Below are 16,578 nucleotides of genomic sequence, written 5' to 3'. Positions count from 1 at the left end.
AATTTTGAGTTTCCCGAATGTCGCCGCACGGATGCATTCGTGAAGATTTTCCTCAAAATGTAAGTTGAAGGCAATGCTAACTTCTTGAGTTAGTAAGCATATATGTATGTATGTAAGTACATAGTACGCTTTTATATATATATATATATATATATATATATATATATATGTGTGTGTGTGTGTGTGTGTGTGTGTGTGTGTGTGTGTGTAAGTTTTTATGTACATAGGTAAGTGTATATATAGTATGTAAGTTTACTTTGGTGGTGTGTCTCTTCCATCAAGAAGGATATCCAAGGCCATGGATGGATAGAGAAGAAGGAGAGAAGATTGATGCACAAGTTATAGTTGAATATTTTTTTTTTATAACATAAGCCTTGTTATTTTATTTTTAATTATCAGATCTATCTACTTGCCATTTTCATGTTTTTTAGATACAGATGTAAGCAGTAATAATGATGTCCCACATATAGAGCAGCAATCATATGTCCTGGAGAGTCCTCTAATAGTGGATCCAGTGTTATGACATCCACGGCGGTCAGGTAGGTTGAGAAGAGATATATGTACACGTGTATCACACAAAGGGAAGGAAATGGTAAATCAACCTTTTGTGCCTAATCTGTCAGCAAGTCACACATATGTGGATCGTGACTCTAATGGCTCTGAGTAGAGCATTCATAAGGAGCTTGGCATTCCATCAATGGTTACTCCTGGTGCAACAAGAACCAGGGATTTTTTGAGGATATATGGCATTGATTTAGGTGTACGCATGTCTATGAGGGTTAGATATCTTGTTGTTGACAGGTTGAGATATGATGGATATACATCCCATCATTATGCTTACATGGTGAGTAGGCACTTGAAAATAAAAAATGAGAAGATGGCATGGATCAGAAGATGGCAACATTGGATGCAAATGCAGCATGGGAGTTAGTGCCTTTGCCTAAGGAAAAGAAGGCAATTGGATGTAAGTGGGTGTATAAGGTCAAGCACAACTTGGATGGATAAATGAGCAGGTATATGGCAAGATTGGTTTGCCAAGGATTATGCATAGACCTATGGCATTAACTATGAGGAGATATTTAGCCCGGCTGCGAGAATGGTAATTGTGAGAGATGTCACTCATTGTTATGTAGCGCTACAACAAAGGGCCGGCCTTTACATTAGATGGATGTAAAGAATTTTTTCTTGCATGGTGATTTGCAAGAAGAAGTATACATGATGCAGCCACCAACAGGTTATGAGAGTGATGCACACCCAGATTTTCTATGCAAGTTGCGTAAAACCTTGTATGACTAGAAGTAGGCACCCAGCACGGTCAAACAAGATCAGGGTGTATCTTGTTACCATTAGATTTCAGATATCCAATGTAGATTTCTCACTTTATGTGAAAAAGATAGATAGAGGAATCATGCTATTAGTCACTTATGTGGATGACTTGATTATCACTGGTGATAGTGATGTTGACATACATGATATCAAGAGGCTTCTAAAGTAAAAGCTTAAGATGAAGAATTTGGGTGAGCTGTAGTATTTCTTAGGCATAGAGGTAGTGAGATCACCTCATGGCATTTTGTTGTTACAGAGGCAATATGGCTTGGACATGTTGTCCAAGTATGGCATGACAAGTTATAAGCCTATTTCAGTGCTATTAGAGCAGAATACAAAGCTTTTTGCAAATACAAGTGAGCTTTTGGAGGACCCCACTATGTACAGGCGCATAGTGGTGGGGTAGCATGATCTACATAACCATTACTGGGCCAAATTTAAGCTATGTAGTTGGACTTGTGAGTCAGTTTATGCAAGCCATCAAGAAGCCACACTTGGATGTGGCTAGACGGATTCTCAGTCCATAAAGTCCACAACTCATTATGAGCTTTTCTATGAGACTGGCAGAGAGATACAGCTACATGGGTACACAGATGTTGATTGTGTAGTGTTGCAGACAGAAAGTCTACCAGTGGCTTTATATTTTCTTTCGGGACTGCTATTGTGAGTTGGAGTAGCAAGAAACAACCGACAATTGTCTTGCCAAGGATAGAGGAAAGTATACAGGCACTGCTATGGCTGCTTGTGATGTAGCTTAGTTTCACAAGCTACTTAGTGATATGGGTGAGCCCATGGAAATAGGGCCATTGTCATTTATTGTAACAACATGAGTAGCATACAGTTGGCTAGTAACCTAGTATACCATGCTAGGACGAAGCACATTGAGATGCATTATCACTTTGTGAGAAAGAAGGTTCTAGCAGGTGATGTAGATTTGGTATTTATCAACAAAGGATCAAGCGGCTAACATCTTCACAAAGGCACTTGGTACAAAAAGCTCCACAAGTTTAGGAGCTTACTTAGAGTGCAGTGTGTAGAGTTGAAATCGAGGGGTAGTGTTGAGATATCGAGCTCTAGTGTTGCGGACATTGATGACCCGCCTGGGTGATAGCTTCTATGATTATGCCACTAACATGGCTGATGAGATTATGGTTGATATGCCACAACAATGGATGATAGGTTATGTGATAGCCACTTTAGAGTACTAGATTTATGGCATAGTTATAGCCCTAGGTCATATAGTCGGGTTCACACTATGGACCGATTTCTTTTCTCTTTATGTTAGTGGTTGTAGAGAAGAGACAAAGATATAAGAAAATTAATCCATCCATCTCTCTCTTGTGTCTTGATTTCTCGTGTGTGTGTGTGTGTGCGTATTTTGCTTACAAGAAACTCAAGTTCTCCCTCTCTCCCACATTCTCTTTAAAATCTAAATGACCAAATAGACGGTGTTGATGGAAATAATCTATGAATGCTTCCTCTAAAGCTTTGGGTACATAAATTATGTGGTCACAACATGAAGATGTGAAATAAAGGGTATTATCTTGAATGAAAAACCATTGGTGAAGAGGTGAGTGAGTACATTAAAATTATTTCTTATGGCTTTGGGTTGGACCACTACAGTTGGGCCAAATTTGACTTCTCTATTGAGAGAAGGTGTCTTGTATTGTGAGTTGAGGTTGTTATATATCCTATATTTTAGAAAGACAATCCACCATTTGATTATATTCAATTAGTATTGATTTGTAAACCTATAAAGCTAAAACCCATTGTAACAATCTATGTGATTTTTTCACGAGTGAAATTATTGATTGATGATTTATATATATGCCACATGAAAATACAAATGCAATGCTTTTATGAGGGAGTAGGATCAAGGGATCTTTTTCTTAACGATCCCCACAAGACTCTCTTGGCATCTTTCTACCCCATATTGGTTGAGATCACCAAACAATCGACAAGCCTTACATAGAGGCGACAAATTCCATGGTAAGAATACTAAACATTTTAGATAGCATCTCACATTTTTTTTAAAAGAATGCTTATACATGAACATAATATTAGCAACAAAGGCTATTACTTCTTCACTCTAAAATCCACCACAACCTTCATTGTTGATACTGGAAAGTATGTATCTGGGATATATACTATTTTTGTTGTTCTGATTTGTAGATCTAAGTTTGTCTATAGTAGAGCCATTCGAAATAAATCTGTGTGCATTTTGTCCCCAAATTGATTTGTAAACAAAAAAGGTGCTACTTACACCTTCCTTTTTTTGTTGTGAGATTCTAAATACTAAGGCCCGAACATTGGACCTGTTTTAAGGGCATGATGACTCGGGCTAGAGCCCATTGGCTTGGACCTTTCTTTAAACAAAGGAAAAAGGCATCAAAATTTGTTGAACTTTTTAGATAACCAACCTTTTAGAAGTGCATCTACAACCAATAGAGTTTGGATTTTTATTTTTTTTTGAGATACTGCTTTTTAGAAAACCACCCGTTCACAAGTGTATGTATTGTGACAGAGAGCTAAAAGAAAATGGATTTCCATTTTGACATAAAGTGATTATATATTCTGTGCACGCGCATGTGCATGGTGAGTGCATGCATTTGTGTCTCTCTGTGTGTGTCTGTGAGAGAGAGAGAGAGAGAGAGAGAGAGAGAGAGAAAATTAGAGTCGTTTCTCATTTGAAGGGAATTGAAAGCAGCTTCTATCGGACCCATTTGTTGAAAAAATATAGCAAAATTTTGCGAATTTGCGTCATGTGAGTTGCTATGCATGCCAGCAATGTGAAAGAGGTAGAAGTCTTTGTTGGCTTGTGTGCATTCTCCAACGAAGTAGTGCGTGTAGAAAGATAAATGAGAGCACAGGCACCCCCTTTTCAAGAAAAGAAACATCAAAAGATGAGGGGAAAAATATGATGGGGGCATGGGCCTGGACTTTTTCAAATTTCTGCAATCTCAGTGCAAGATAAGCTTGAATGCAAAGCTTGACAATATAAGGAGCTCTTACGATTGTCAAGTCTCTAATTGAGGTCTTTTAAGTTCCTGGGAAATAGAAGGCAATTTCAATAAGGAGTCCCGAATGCTGGACTGCAGTTTCCTAACAAGGACAAATTTCTTTTGTATGGGACTGACCCAGAGGAGGGAAGTCTCACACACAAAAGCTGGAACCTGATGCAGAATAAACTACTTGTTTCTTGTACAAATTTAGCACTCAGATTTAAAAAATCTGCCAAACTTTCTGCTTTTTGTTGTGTAGCCAGAATAGACACGCTTCACTGCCTTCCAGAAACAGATTCCCTGCTGTCTTTACCATATCTTGAGAGAGACTGATGGTGCATCTTCAGTATACACCTCCAGGCTTCAGTATCAATAAAGATCTGTACCTTTTTGGAACTCCCATGCACCTCAGAAGACAAACCACAAATACATAAATCAAACGCAGATTCGTAAGGCCTTCTCATATCCTTCAACAAAATCACAAGTCCAGTGCCTTTGTCTTGTAATAAGTAATGATGAGGTAATGCATTGCTGGATCTCCTCAAACCAAATCACAACTCATCCCCTGTTATATCTGGCTTGCAAGGGAAATCGAGCCCATGCAAGGCAGGTATTCTTCTCATATCTTCCTCGGCATACAAAGGAAGCAACCAGAATGACTTTCGTGCTCCAAAAACCTGACACAAGCAGGACTTTTTTATTTTAGATGCCTTTGAACTAATCGACAAAAGATTGAGTAAGATTTGACTTGCAAACCTGTTCAAAGTTCTTTCTTCGACCCAAATCATACTTCCATTTTGTAGTAGATGCCTTCTTTTCATAAGCCTGTAAGCCAAGGAGGTTGAATGAGGATCCAATCAGGCTCCACCATGTAGCCCTTTCCCACTTTCCCTAACTCCTCTCCTCCCTTGTACCTTTTCACCCAAAAAAGTAAAAAAAATGCAGGACATCACATGTGCCACACGAACCCATGCCTACCCGCATACATGGACAACGATTAATGTAGTTGTGTCTCTTCATCAGAAACCACTCTTAAAGCATTAAAAAAGATGCACCTCAATAGTTGTAGTGTTTGCTGCCACCAGTGATGCATGCATGATTAAGAACCCAAGCACACTCAGTGCGAACGCTAAGTTCAATACTGCACAATACATTGCAACACATCCATTATTACACTTCCACTAGTATGGAATGAGTGATTGAAAAATGCAAAATATATACACAAGAAGATACTAACCAAATCCAAGAAAAGTAGCAGCAAGTTTCCCTGGGGAGCCTGAATCTTCCTCTACGTCACTGAAGAAGGCTACGAAATGAGGCAGCAAGACCAAAGTAACCAATGCCGTCTCCAAGAATGTATACAGCTGCATTTAGATTGCAATACTTAGAGAGAGAGAGAGAGAGAGAGAGAGAGATTAACGTATGCAAAAGGGTCTATGAGACCAAAAGATGTTACAATGTGTCTATGAAATTCTAGATCATGAAATTGTGAGCCAGAAAATAGCCTAGCTGATAAATACAGTATATTGAGGATCTATGAGACCAAATACATGTGAGAGCAACAATCTAGTAAAAAATAGGCCCTATAGGCCATAAGACATATCATAAGGCCGCCATCTGAAGAGACGCATGTCACAATTTTGACCCTGAAACTTGATCCTAGCTCTTAGATGGCTCTCTCCCCAGGAGGAGGGGGTAGGAGGACCAAGAGATTCTACCTTGATGCTAGATACGGTTGTCTCCATAAAAGGGTCTAACAACCAGGGTTGATCCACTGAGAGGAACGTGTTTAGTGTAACAGGACTACAAATTCTACTAAGAGTTTTTTGGTTTGGTTCTAATACAAGAGAGGTCGTGCTAGCAAAACCAGCTAAAACTACAAAGGTCATTCTGGCAAATTAATCAAAACTAAAGAAGTTGCCATAGCAAAGCCAAGAGAGGTTGTGCCTTTAAGGTTTGGCTCCTTGAGAGAGGGGCTATGAAGATATTCAAACATGATTTATATGGAAACTGGTAAACAAGACTTGAACATGGAGTCCGAGGTTGTGTCTTGGTGTATATATGAGTGGGAGGAGTTTACGCTTCAGTCTAACCCCAAGGTTCAAGTATAACCATGAGCGATTTGTTGATTGCTACATGGGACTTTAATGTGTAGTGTGAGGGTGTGCCTGTACATAGACTAGGATGATATCGGAGCGTGAGGGGATGCATTGATGTACAAATGACTAGGCTTGAATCTAATGTCACAGGCAGACGTAATACACAAAGATTTCCACTTAATCACCACTTGATTACACTATAATTCAAAATGAAGGGAGAGGGCTTCAATTTATAAGTTTGAGGTTCCAAGGTCTAGAAATGGAAAGAGTGGGCTAAAATAACACATGAAGATACATGCATGGGCTGAAATGACAAGCGTGAGGCCACCACTTTGTTTCTTTTTCCTTGTTTTCCTTGTTTCTAAACCCATCTTATCACTTATCTTGCACTACCTTCAACTCTAAACAGATCTTAATTAGTAGACTTTCTGTCAAAGGTGCTTTGAGGCAAACCCCCATTTGCTCTGCTTACGAAGGCAATGACACGAACACAATTTCCATTTAGATTCATGCCAAAAATAGCAACACCCCTAGATTTTAGGAGTTGACTCCCTTGCCTCATTGAGATGTGGTTGGTCACAATGGGACTAACTCATAACCCATAAAACACCTTTTAGTCCCAAACAAGGATGCATTACACTAGTCCATCAAGGCGTCCCTAACATTTTGGACATCACATGCCATTAAATCCAGGCAATGTCCAGACATCCAAAACAATTTCACACAGCTAAAATAAAGTCCCACACACACACACACATGAAATCATTTGGGCCCAAGGGAAGAAGTTCTATCCACTAATTGTATGTTAAGTACCTAACACTGACCCTTGGGGTTAGAGACTAATAAAACAGGGTAAGGGGAGCCCTGGGACTAGGAAAAGCAGGTGAACTTAAGTTGCGAAGTTGCTAATGTTTAAATTTAATATATCCAAGCCAATAAACCCTGGTGTCCTATACCACCGCCTGTGACCTGCCATGTCCATGGCAAGAGTAATCCACTTGGTCTAGGTCCCAGACCACACTGAATCAATGATAACCCAAGACTCACTTATATAGTACTTATTGTTGCTGCTATAAATAACAATCCAACTATGTAAAGCCAATAACCTTGGATTTATTAAATCTGAATCTTAGCCACCTCAATCCCGCATGGTTTTGTCAAAATATGCAGCGGAGATGATGACCAAATCTGGGAACACAAGAGCAAAAGCAAAAACGCAGGCAGAAAAACAGCACAAGAGAGAGACAGATGTAGGCGTGTAACTCTGCTCTATATACACAAGAAGATCCCGAGATATGATACAAATGAGGTATGGGGGCTGGGGTCCTATATATACCTCCCTAGAGGGCAGTCGGCCAGCACTAAAGTGCCCACGACTGAAGAAAGAGGTCCCACGACTGCATAAATGCAGTCGGCCAGCAAACTGGTGCCCACGACTGATGAAAAACAGTCGGCCAGCAGCAAGAGTGCCCACGACTGATAAACACCCAGTCAGCCAGCACTGTACTGCTCTTGGCACCCTTTGGCAGCCCTCCCAAGCCTCAGAAAAAATGGGAAAAAATAAGGGAAAAATACGGGGAGTGAGGAAAAATGATAAAACACCTCATAAGGGCGGGCACACCCACAACAAAGGCCCTGGTGTATAAATCTAGACAGGAGATGACTTCTAACACCCCCTCTCAGCTCCTGGCTGTGAAACCAACCACTGGGAGCTGGGGTGCCGCCTGAGCAAGTCCTGAGAGAGCGACTTCGTGAAGAGGTCCACCGTACTGTCCTCCGTCGAACAGAACTCTAGCAAGATGTCATCAGCAACGATCTGTTCACGAACAAAGTGCCTCTGGATGACCATGGGTTCCTCCAATGGAAGCCCAAACCTGCAATGTAACCTCCTCCTGCTCCGTAAAACTGCTCCTGGGCCATAAGTAGATCCCCTCGTGTCCGAATCTCCTCCCCAAACTGAGTCACTCCAGACGTGGAGTCGGACTCCATCCAACAACCCCTCTCTTGTGTACAAGAGTCCCTGATCCTTCGCATGCCGCAGAAACCACAGGAAACGCAATCCTGCCTCCCAAAGAGACATCTGCAACCACGAGCTCAACTGCCTCATCAGGAAGCTCCCGTCCAATCCGGTGTCCATCAACCAGATCAATGAACCATACAGCTTCTGAGTCACAGAGACATCACACTGCTCACTAGGATCAACACCTCTTACGGTGCACATACAAGTCCTGGAAACCTGATGAAACCTGTCAACCACCCCCTCTGAATCCGGAACCACAAAGCCTGGAGAAACCACCTCCTTCTGCAAGTAAGCACCTGCCACCTGCCTGGCTTTCCGAAAGGTCCCCGTGGAAAGAACATCCTCAACTACTGGAAGTTCTATGTCCCGAACACTACGAGACATCAGAGCATAAGTGACCTGTTCAGCTTCCTCTGACTCACGAACACAAGAACTACCAACATCAGTACTGGAAAGTTCCTGCCAACTGCTGCCCTCTACTGGCAAGCTATCCACCACATGGTCTAGGAAAGCCCGCTCTTGCAGCGTATCCACACTTGAGTAGCCATTACCAGACTGCCACTCATCACAATCCTGAGGACCTGGGAGAGAGAGTGCTGAAAGCCTGTAAACTCCATTCTCCACTCCACCTTCCCAAACCACTTGGCCTGTTGCTTTGTCCCGGAGAGCAACAAAATGCTCATCAAACTCCACCCGTACGCCAGTCTTGCAAACCTGATGCACTGACAACAGATGAAAACCAAGTGCCGGAACATACAACACCTGGGAGGAATGCTTCCCCCCTCTGCCATCGGGAACTATCTCCATCCTGCCCTCACTGTGAACTGGGATAGTGGACGTATCACCAGTAAGAATATGACCACAAAGCCTGCAGAGATCCTGTAAACCGGAACGGGAAGGAGTCATGTGCCTGGAAGCACCACTATCGAGAATCCACTCCCGAGTATCCATTGCGGAGAGTCCTCCAATCTCCTCCATGCCTGAAGAAAATGAAGCATCAATGTCCATCACCTCCAGGTGCACAAAAGCCGGAGTCTTCATGATTGCTGAGGAGTCTTCACCCTTCTCGGTCTTCCGCTTGGGACACTGCCTCCAGTAGTGGCCTTTCTCGCCACAATCATTACAGGTCCTCTCTGCCTTCAGTTCCTCGCGGTCAGCGTCGGACTTCTTCTCAGAAGACTTCTCCGATGAAGCCTTCCCTTTGCCCGAGTTACGGCCTTTCCACCGTTGACCAGTTAAGGCCTCCAAACCTCCACCCTGAGGAGGGTTCGTGAATCGTTCTTCCTGGTCCAAGACCATGGGCACAAGCTCCTCCCACGTGATGGTGCTAAGCCTGCCACTGGTAATCAACGACGAGTAAAATGCTGAGTACAAAGAGGGCAAATGTGACAGCAACGTGATGGCCATGTCCTCTGACGATATCTCCTTCCCAGCCTGAAGAACCTCCTGCTGAAGAGCCTGCAGCTTGTTAATATGCTCCCGCATCGTCGACGACTTTGCAAGGCTCATAACCCGCATCTGTACTTCCAAGGAAATCCTCTTCATGGGCGATACCCTGTTGTAAAGTAAGGCCAAATGCTGCCATATACCTCTGGCCAGCGTCATGTGCTTTACATGATTGATTACCTGTGGTGTGCAGTTGAGGAAAATAAACAAACGGACCCTGGCGTTGACACGATCCCACATCTGTGTCTGGGCCTCCCGGTCCTTCCGGATTGACGGTAACTCCCCTTCCTCTACTTCCGGGCGTGGAACACCAACAACGGCGAAATCGGCGAGGTCGTAGGACTCCAGAACGGATTCCATCATCACCTTCCATATGCCGTAGTTGCTCCTGTCCAACTGACCGTCCACCGGAAACGTGGGGAGTGTCGGGATCTTCACATGTCTCTCGGCCATCTCAAACAGATCTCCCATAGCGGGGATGTACTCTAAAAAGGGTGGGTGGGTGGGAACAAAGAAGAACTAAAAACCTGCAAGTGGCTGTCCAGCAAATCAGCCCGCCTTCCTCTTGCTTCTCCTCTTCCCGATCAGCCCAAAACAGTCCACCAATCAGCCACAAACAATCCCCCTCTTGCTCACACAAATCCCAAGACCTATCTAGAGCCTAGGGCTCTGATACCATGTCAGAATATGCAGCGGAGATGATGACCAAATCTGGGAACACAAGAGCAAAAGCAAAAACGCAGGCAGAAAAACAGCGCACAAGAGAGAGACAGATGTAGGCGTGTAACTCTGCTCTATATACACAAGAAGATCCCGAGATATGATACAAATGACGTATGGGGGCTGGGGTCCTATATATACCTCCCTAGAGGGCAGTCGGCCAGCACTAAAGTGCCCACGACTGAAGAAAGAGGCCCCACGACTGCATAAATGCAGTCGGCCAGTACACTGGTGCCCACGACTGATGAAAAACAGTCGGCCAGCAGCAAGAGTGCCCACGACTGATAAACACCCAGTCGGCCAGCACTGTACTGCTCTTGGCACCCTCTGGCAGCCCTCCCAAGCCTCAGAAAAAATGGGAAAACATAAGGGAAAAATACGGGGAGTGAGGAAAAATGATAAAACACCTCATAAGGGCGGGCACACCCACAACAAAGGCCCTGGTGTATAAATCTAGATAGGAGATGACTTCTAACAGGTTTTCCAAATCCAAGGCTCCCATAACCTTGCTGGATTAGTCCCTGACCCCAAGGGTTAGTGTTAGGTACATAACATTGTACTTGAATACATATCCTATCATTTCGTCGGGTTCCTGAGGATCCATCCGTACACATGTCAACAAGACACCTAGCTTGTCATGGACACATGTCAAGTGGCATTTCACCCATGGCCATGATCATGCAATGGACTTAAATGAATCATTCCGAGGGTTTAGGAGTTTGTGACATCACCTGGCTTCTAATCAGTTGTTTGCAATTGAAAGCTTCGAGGTAGTGTTTCAAGAGATCGGGATAATGCTTGAAATAATCCTCGTTCTTCTTTTTAGAATCCAGAGCATGGTAGTTCTTGAATTTGAAAAGGTGTTGGCGAGTAATTTGCCTCCATGAGCCTTCCGCTCCTTGTGAAATACTATCTGTTCTGGTTGGAGCACCTCCTCAAGTTCACCCACTTCTGGTGGATCTTCCAAGATTTGTTCAGTTGAAAGATTCCCACATATGGCTTCAACAAGCTCACACGAAAAGCATTATGAATCTTCTAGTGATCAAGCAATGCAAGTCTAAATGCCACATCAATGATCTTCTTGGTCACTTTGAAGAGACCATAGTACATGTTTGAGATTTAGGGTACTTACCTTCTTGTCTAGGCCTCTTTCTAAGGCTCCCTACATAGTCTATGTTAGGGTTCAAGTGCCCTGCAGGGCATACCAAGTAAAACATCACAATTGGTCATAGGACCAATCATAAAGTCTGAAGATCCACATAATTGCCAAATTGAATGTGAAGTTTCCTTATCACAAGGATTATTCAACCCTTGGAAAGACGAATCTGTATGCATGCCCAAACCCGTCTGCTTTGGATGTATCCCCAATGCTTCAATGGATATGAAGTGGTCTATAGAGGTATCATCAAAGAGAAACAAGGCATCATGAGTTTTGAGCTTTACCCCAAGCTTTGAGTAACATTCTACTTTGCGGGTTCTATGAAGTATTGCCACACATCTGGGACAGCATTTGCATTAGGTTTAGGTGCTTCTGCATCAACTTCTCCTTTAAGCTGAGGACAATTGTTCTTCATATGACCTTAATTACCACAGTGAGAACACTTAACTTGCTCTTTATACTCCTTTATCTGTTGTAAGGATAAGTGAGGAGAATTGTTCTTACCCCCCAGCTTCCTTTTCTGGACCCAACTTTGCATAAATGGAGACACCTTAAGCAATACTACCCAAAACTTGTCCACGTACACCGAAACATTCTCATGCTCCGATTGGGATAGCCAATCCTTTTCAAAGTCAAGAGGAAGGAATTGCTCATAGAACTGGATTTTGAAGGATGCCCAGGTTTTGGGAGCTGAGCCATTGAGTAACTTGGACAACCACCAATTGCTGGTAGTATCTTTCAAATACATACCCACATGACGAAGTTGTGACTCCTTTGTAAAACGTCCATTCACAACAGCAATCTCAAATCGTCTAATAAATGCAAGAGCCTTATTAACATCTATCTTACCACTGTAGCAGTCAAATTTGATGTCTTCGTCTCCTGCCTTGAATGTCCTCAGCCTCTTAGGATGAGAGTCCTCATGATGGCCACCAGATGGCAATCTCTCTCTTGTCTGGCCATAACTTCTCTAGAACGATGGTGAGTGAGCATGAGAAGAGGCCTCCTGGGGAGGGTTATCCTTCCTTTCTTCAGGCTCTCCAATGTTTGCTGAAACTCGAGGAAGGCTAGGACGGATCTCAAATGGGCCACCTCTTGCTTCAATCTCTCCACAGTTCCACGGGAACTTCATGAGAATGAGCTCTCATGATGACCACCCATCAAGGAACAAGCCTCTTCATGCTCCAAGAACTGCCCTTCTCTAAGCAGAGTGAGGGAACACAGCTCTAATACCAATGTCACAGGTGGAAGCATAATACACAAAGATTTTCACTTGATCACCACTTGATTAAACCAAAATTATATGCATAACTGAAATCATAACATAGGCACGGCATAATTTATCATAGGCATCTGGCATCATGCTTGCATCACATACACACTTGACACCACGTTGGGGACCAAAAAAGATGGGATGCCCCCCCCCCCCCCCCCCCCCCCCCCCCACCCCAAAAAAAAACAAAAACAAAAAAAAAATGATATTAGCACAATGGGAAAAGATTCAAGTACAATAGTGGGTAGCCCAGGTCCGTGCAACTGCACTTCTTCCAGATGCAAAATAAATACAACTTCAAACAAAGTTCATGACCTGCACCATATGGCCTTACGTCATCATGAGAACACCATGGGATCCCATCCCGAGATGATCACGCGTGAATTAGTCAAACCAGGGCTCAACAGATCCAAAACTCACCACCCATGTCTTGAGGGACAAGGATTCAAATGAGCACACAAAATCTTGTAGATCAAATAATCCAACCTTCAACATGGAAAGACAACTTGTAGAAAACGGAAACATTGATAACTTTCAGCAAAAAGCTTACCAAATTTCTGTAGATGAATTTACAAAGAAGAGGCTCTTTCTTCCCCCACTCTGGCCTGCAGCATGTGGGAAATAGTAGTGAAGAAATTCTTCACAAGTTGTAGTAGACTGAGATATGTGCAATAAGTCAGATAGAGACTCAATTTCTACAAGAGTGCCCCTTCCACAAAATGAAGGCCTTGTGGCGCTTCCACATGCGATTAGAGCCACAATGAAGCTTCCCCCAGTGTCCACAGAGGGTGTGAATGATATCGAGCCATATGCTCCGGATGGACTCCGCTAGTAGGGTGGGGGTGTTCTCAATGGCCTCGCTACAATGAGCTCGCCAGATGTGCCATGCAACAATACTACTACAAATCTCCCATCTATGGCAGGAGCCTGGAGTCCAGTGATCAGAAGAGGGAATCGGAACTGGAACTATCGAGATCCGATGATGAGCAACCTATAGCGCCAGTCCCCCACCATCCTCCTCGTATGCCACGGCTGCCTCAGCCTCCGTGGCACGAGAAACCATGCGGAAGGGAGCCTAATCCATAGTGAAGATGCGGAGAAACCTCTAACAAACCTGCTGAACCTTCGGGCAATCCCAAAGGCAATGACATGGGGACTTCTGTAGATGGCCACACCTCGAACAGGCTCCTGATCTACCTCCTATGGCCAACCAAGTGCCAACCACAAGGCTCCGGTGGGCTTACTGCCACAGAAAGAGTGTAATCTTCCAAAGCCGAAAAATTTCTCACAGCTAAGTTTTTATAATAACAGCAAGGCTTAAACAATTACCAACAAGTGCAAGGATCTCACTTTGTGAATTTTGTGGAACTACCAAGCCCTTAAAGGGTAGGTTTGATGTCAGCAGTAGAAACAAAGAACTTAACACCATCTTTGGTTCAATAACAAGTTATAAAGAAAGACATCAAAAAATCAGAAATTTTTTAATTACAAGGCTGGGTGATCCTATTAATAAGTAAAACCACTAGGACTCATGAAATACTACTACTAGTATAAAGCGGCTTGTAAGCAACATAGCTTGAGAATATGAAGAAGTGGTTCAAAAAGGATAAAAATAACTTCGTATGCGTTTTGTTTGGCAGCTACCACCATCACACACACACACAAGCTCCAGGTTGACCATAGTCATGGGTGGCTCACAAGTGCACAAAGGGTCTTTCATGTGTGCAGGATCATTTGTGGCATCACAAAGAGTAGCACTGCCCAAGTATATATGGCTTCCAGCAGGCATTTCCCAGGTGCTAGGTTTTTGAATGCAAAGAAACAAAGGGAATAGATCTTACCTAAGGGGCGATGTGGTGATAGTCGACAGATGGCTGAGCTCTGTGAAGAACATGTGATGAAGTAGAAGAGAAGCACAGAGTGTTGGAGAATGTGAGGAACGTGTGATGAAGCAGAAGAGAAGCACAGAGTGTTCGAGAATGTGAGGGAGAATGAGTAAAAGCTACCAACAAATGCCCGTGTAATTGAAAACTTAAAATTCATTAGCACGTCAATGCAGATTATTAAAAACACTCCATCTTTTAAATGCAGAATTCCTTATAACAGAATTCAACTCAAGTAGAAACAAAGAATCCAACTAGTAACCAGATTAGCTTTTAACAAAATCCTCACCAAGAATAAGAGGAAAAACTTGTAATTGCGAGCACCAACACAATTCACCACCCAAACACAATGGTGATCCATCTTCAATATGCAACGGCCACCTGACAAAACGCAAGCATTTTATAGTTTATTTACTTTCATTGCAAGGGCTATCAATCATAGAAGCTCCTCTATTGTACTCCAGTCAAAAGCATACACTTGAAAGCAACCAGCCTTGCCAGATTATATAATAATTATGTATCTGCTTTAAAAATAAGCCATGAAAACAAGTGTTACATCCAAGCATTGTAAACCCGCGATTAACCAAACCCCTGAGCTTGGGAGAGCTAGATGGGCGCAACACCATAGTATGAGGTGTTTAGATCTCAAGGCCATCTTGCACTCAAACCACCACCGTGGGCATCTCATACCACCCATTGTATCAACCTACAAAACTCTGGAATCCAAAACTCACCTCTAGGACTACACAATGTGTTACCAGATGCATGAAGAAGTTGTTTTCTTGAAGATAAGCTAAGTACCCGTGCCACAGCCCTTACAAAGGCCTGTTACACTGGAGGACTACACGTGGCACCCACCCATCATCCTGTCTGCCAATCCTCCGTGTGTGCTCCCCCTATGCAGCTTCATCAAAGCAGCCCCATACATCTGGCCACACATTCCATGCTCAGGAGGATGGGATAGTAGCAGTTGGAAGGGATGCAAAGAGAAGGAAAGGAAGAGGGATGAGGCAGTGGTTTCTGGGGTCTCCAGGGTCTGCAACGAAGCATTTCTCCTTTTGGAACAAATGTCCATCTGCTGCCAGCAAAGCACAGTCTAGGTCTCCCCTGGTATAGTCCAAGCAGGGTATTGAAATCAGCTGAGCAAGCAACATAGATTGGGGACAACCAACCACAGTTAGGGGATACCTATTGCACCCCAAAACCAATACAGTGGTCCTAGGCAATCCAGTACCTACCCAGAATGATTTCTAATCACAGGCGAAAGGTAATGGTACTCTTTTGGGAGGCCCAAAAGTAGATGGAGAGTGGAACCCTATCAGTCTCCAGTAAAAATCCATGTCACCACGGAGCAAGATAAGCAGTGGAATTCAGGACTATATCAAGATGAAACTCGACCTTAGCAAAATGAAGTTTGAGCTTCAAGATTAACGATTTCATACTTGCAGTATTAGCCATTATGGTTCATGATCCCATGTCACTGTAGCCCCACCCCCCCTCCCTCTTCTTGTTTTTCCCTTTGACTAGTTTTTAGGAATTTGGCTCGCTAGGCTTCAATTGATTTTGCAAACCAAACCATTTCAGGTGCAGAGTCACATCATGGGCTTAACTGCTTTGATATTTGGGCCAAGGATGAAGTTTGAGCATCTA

General features: G+C 43.3%; 1 protein-coding gene across 2 annotated transcripts in view; it reads right to left on the bottom strand.

The window, feature by feature from the left end:
- Positions 1 to 3,987: 3,987 nt before the first annotated feature.
- LOC147624875 (putative protein S-acyltransferase 14) overlaps positions 3,988 to 16,578 on the bottom strand; it is a 31,519-nt gene continuing 18,928 nt past the window's right edge. For both annotated transcript variants that reach the window (XM_086818113.1, XM_086818114.1), the window contains exons 3-7: positions 15,218 to 15,309; positions 5,566 to 5,692; positions 5,384 to 5,469; positions 5,085 to 5,153; positions 3,988 to 5,005 (exon numbers count right to left, since the gene is read on the bottom strand). In XM_086818113.1, coding sequence (XP_086674239.1) covers positions 4,880 to 5,005; positions 5,085 to 5,153; positions 5,384 to 5,469; positions 5,566 to 5,692; positions 15,218 to 15,309 — 500 coding nt within the window. In that variant the 3' untranslated portion in view covers positions 3,988 to 4,879. The remainder of the gene's footprint in view (positions 5,006 to 5,084; positions 5,154 to 5,383; positions 5,470 to 5,565; positions 5,693 to 15,217; positions 15,310 to 16,578) is intronic.

The sequence above is a fragment of the Cibotium barometz genome, chromosome 24 (assembly GCF_041138505.1).
Source record: "Cibotium barometz isolate CiBa-2024 chromosome 24, ASM4113850v1, whole genome shotgun sequence".
Classification (NCBI taxonomy): domain Eukaryota; kingdom Viridiplantae; phylum Streptophyta; class Polypodiopsida; order Cyatheales; family Cibotiaceae; genus Cibotium; species Cibotium barometz.
This window is presented reverse-complemented; position numbering and strand designations above follow the sequence as displayed.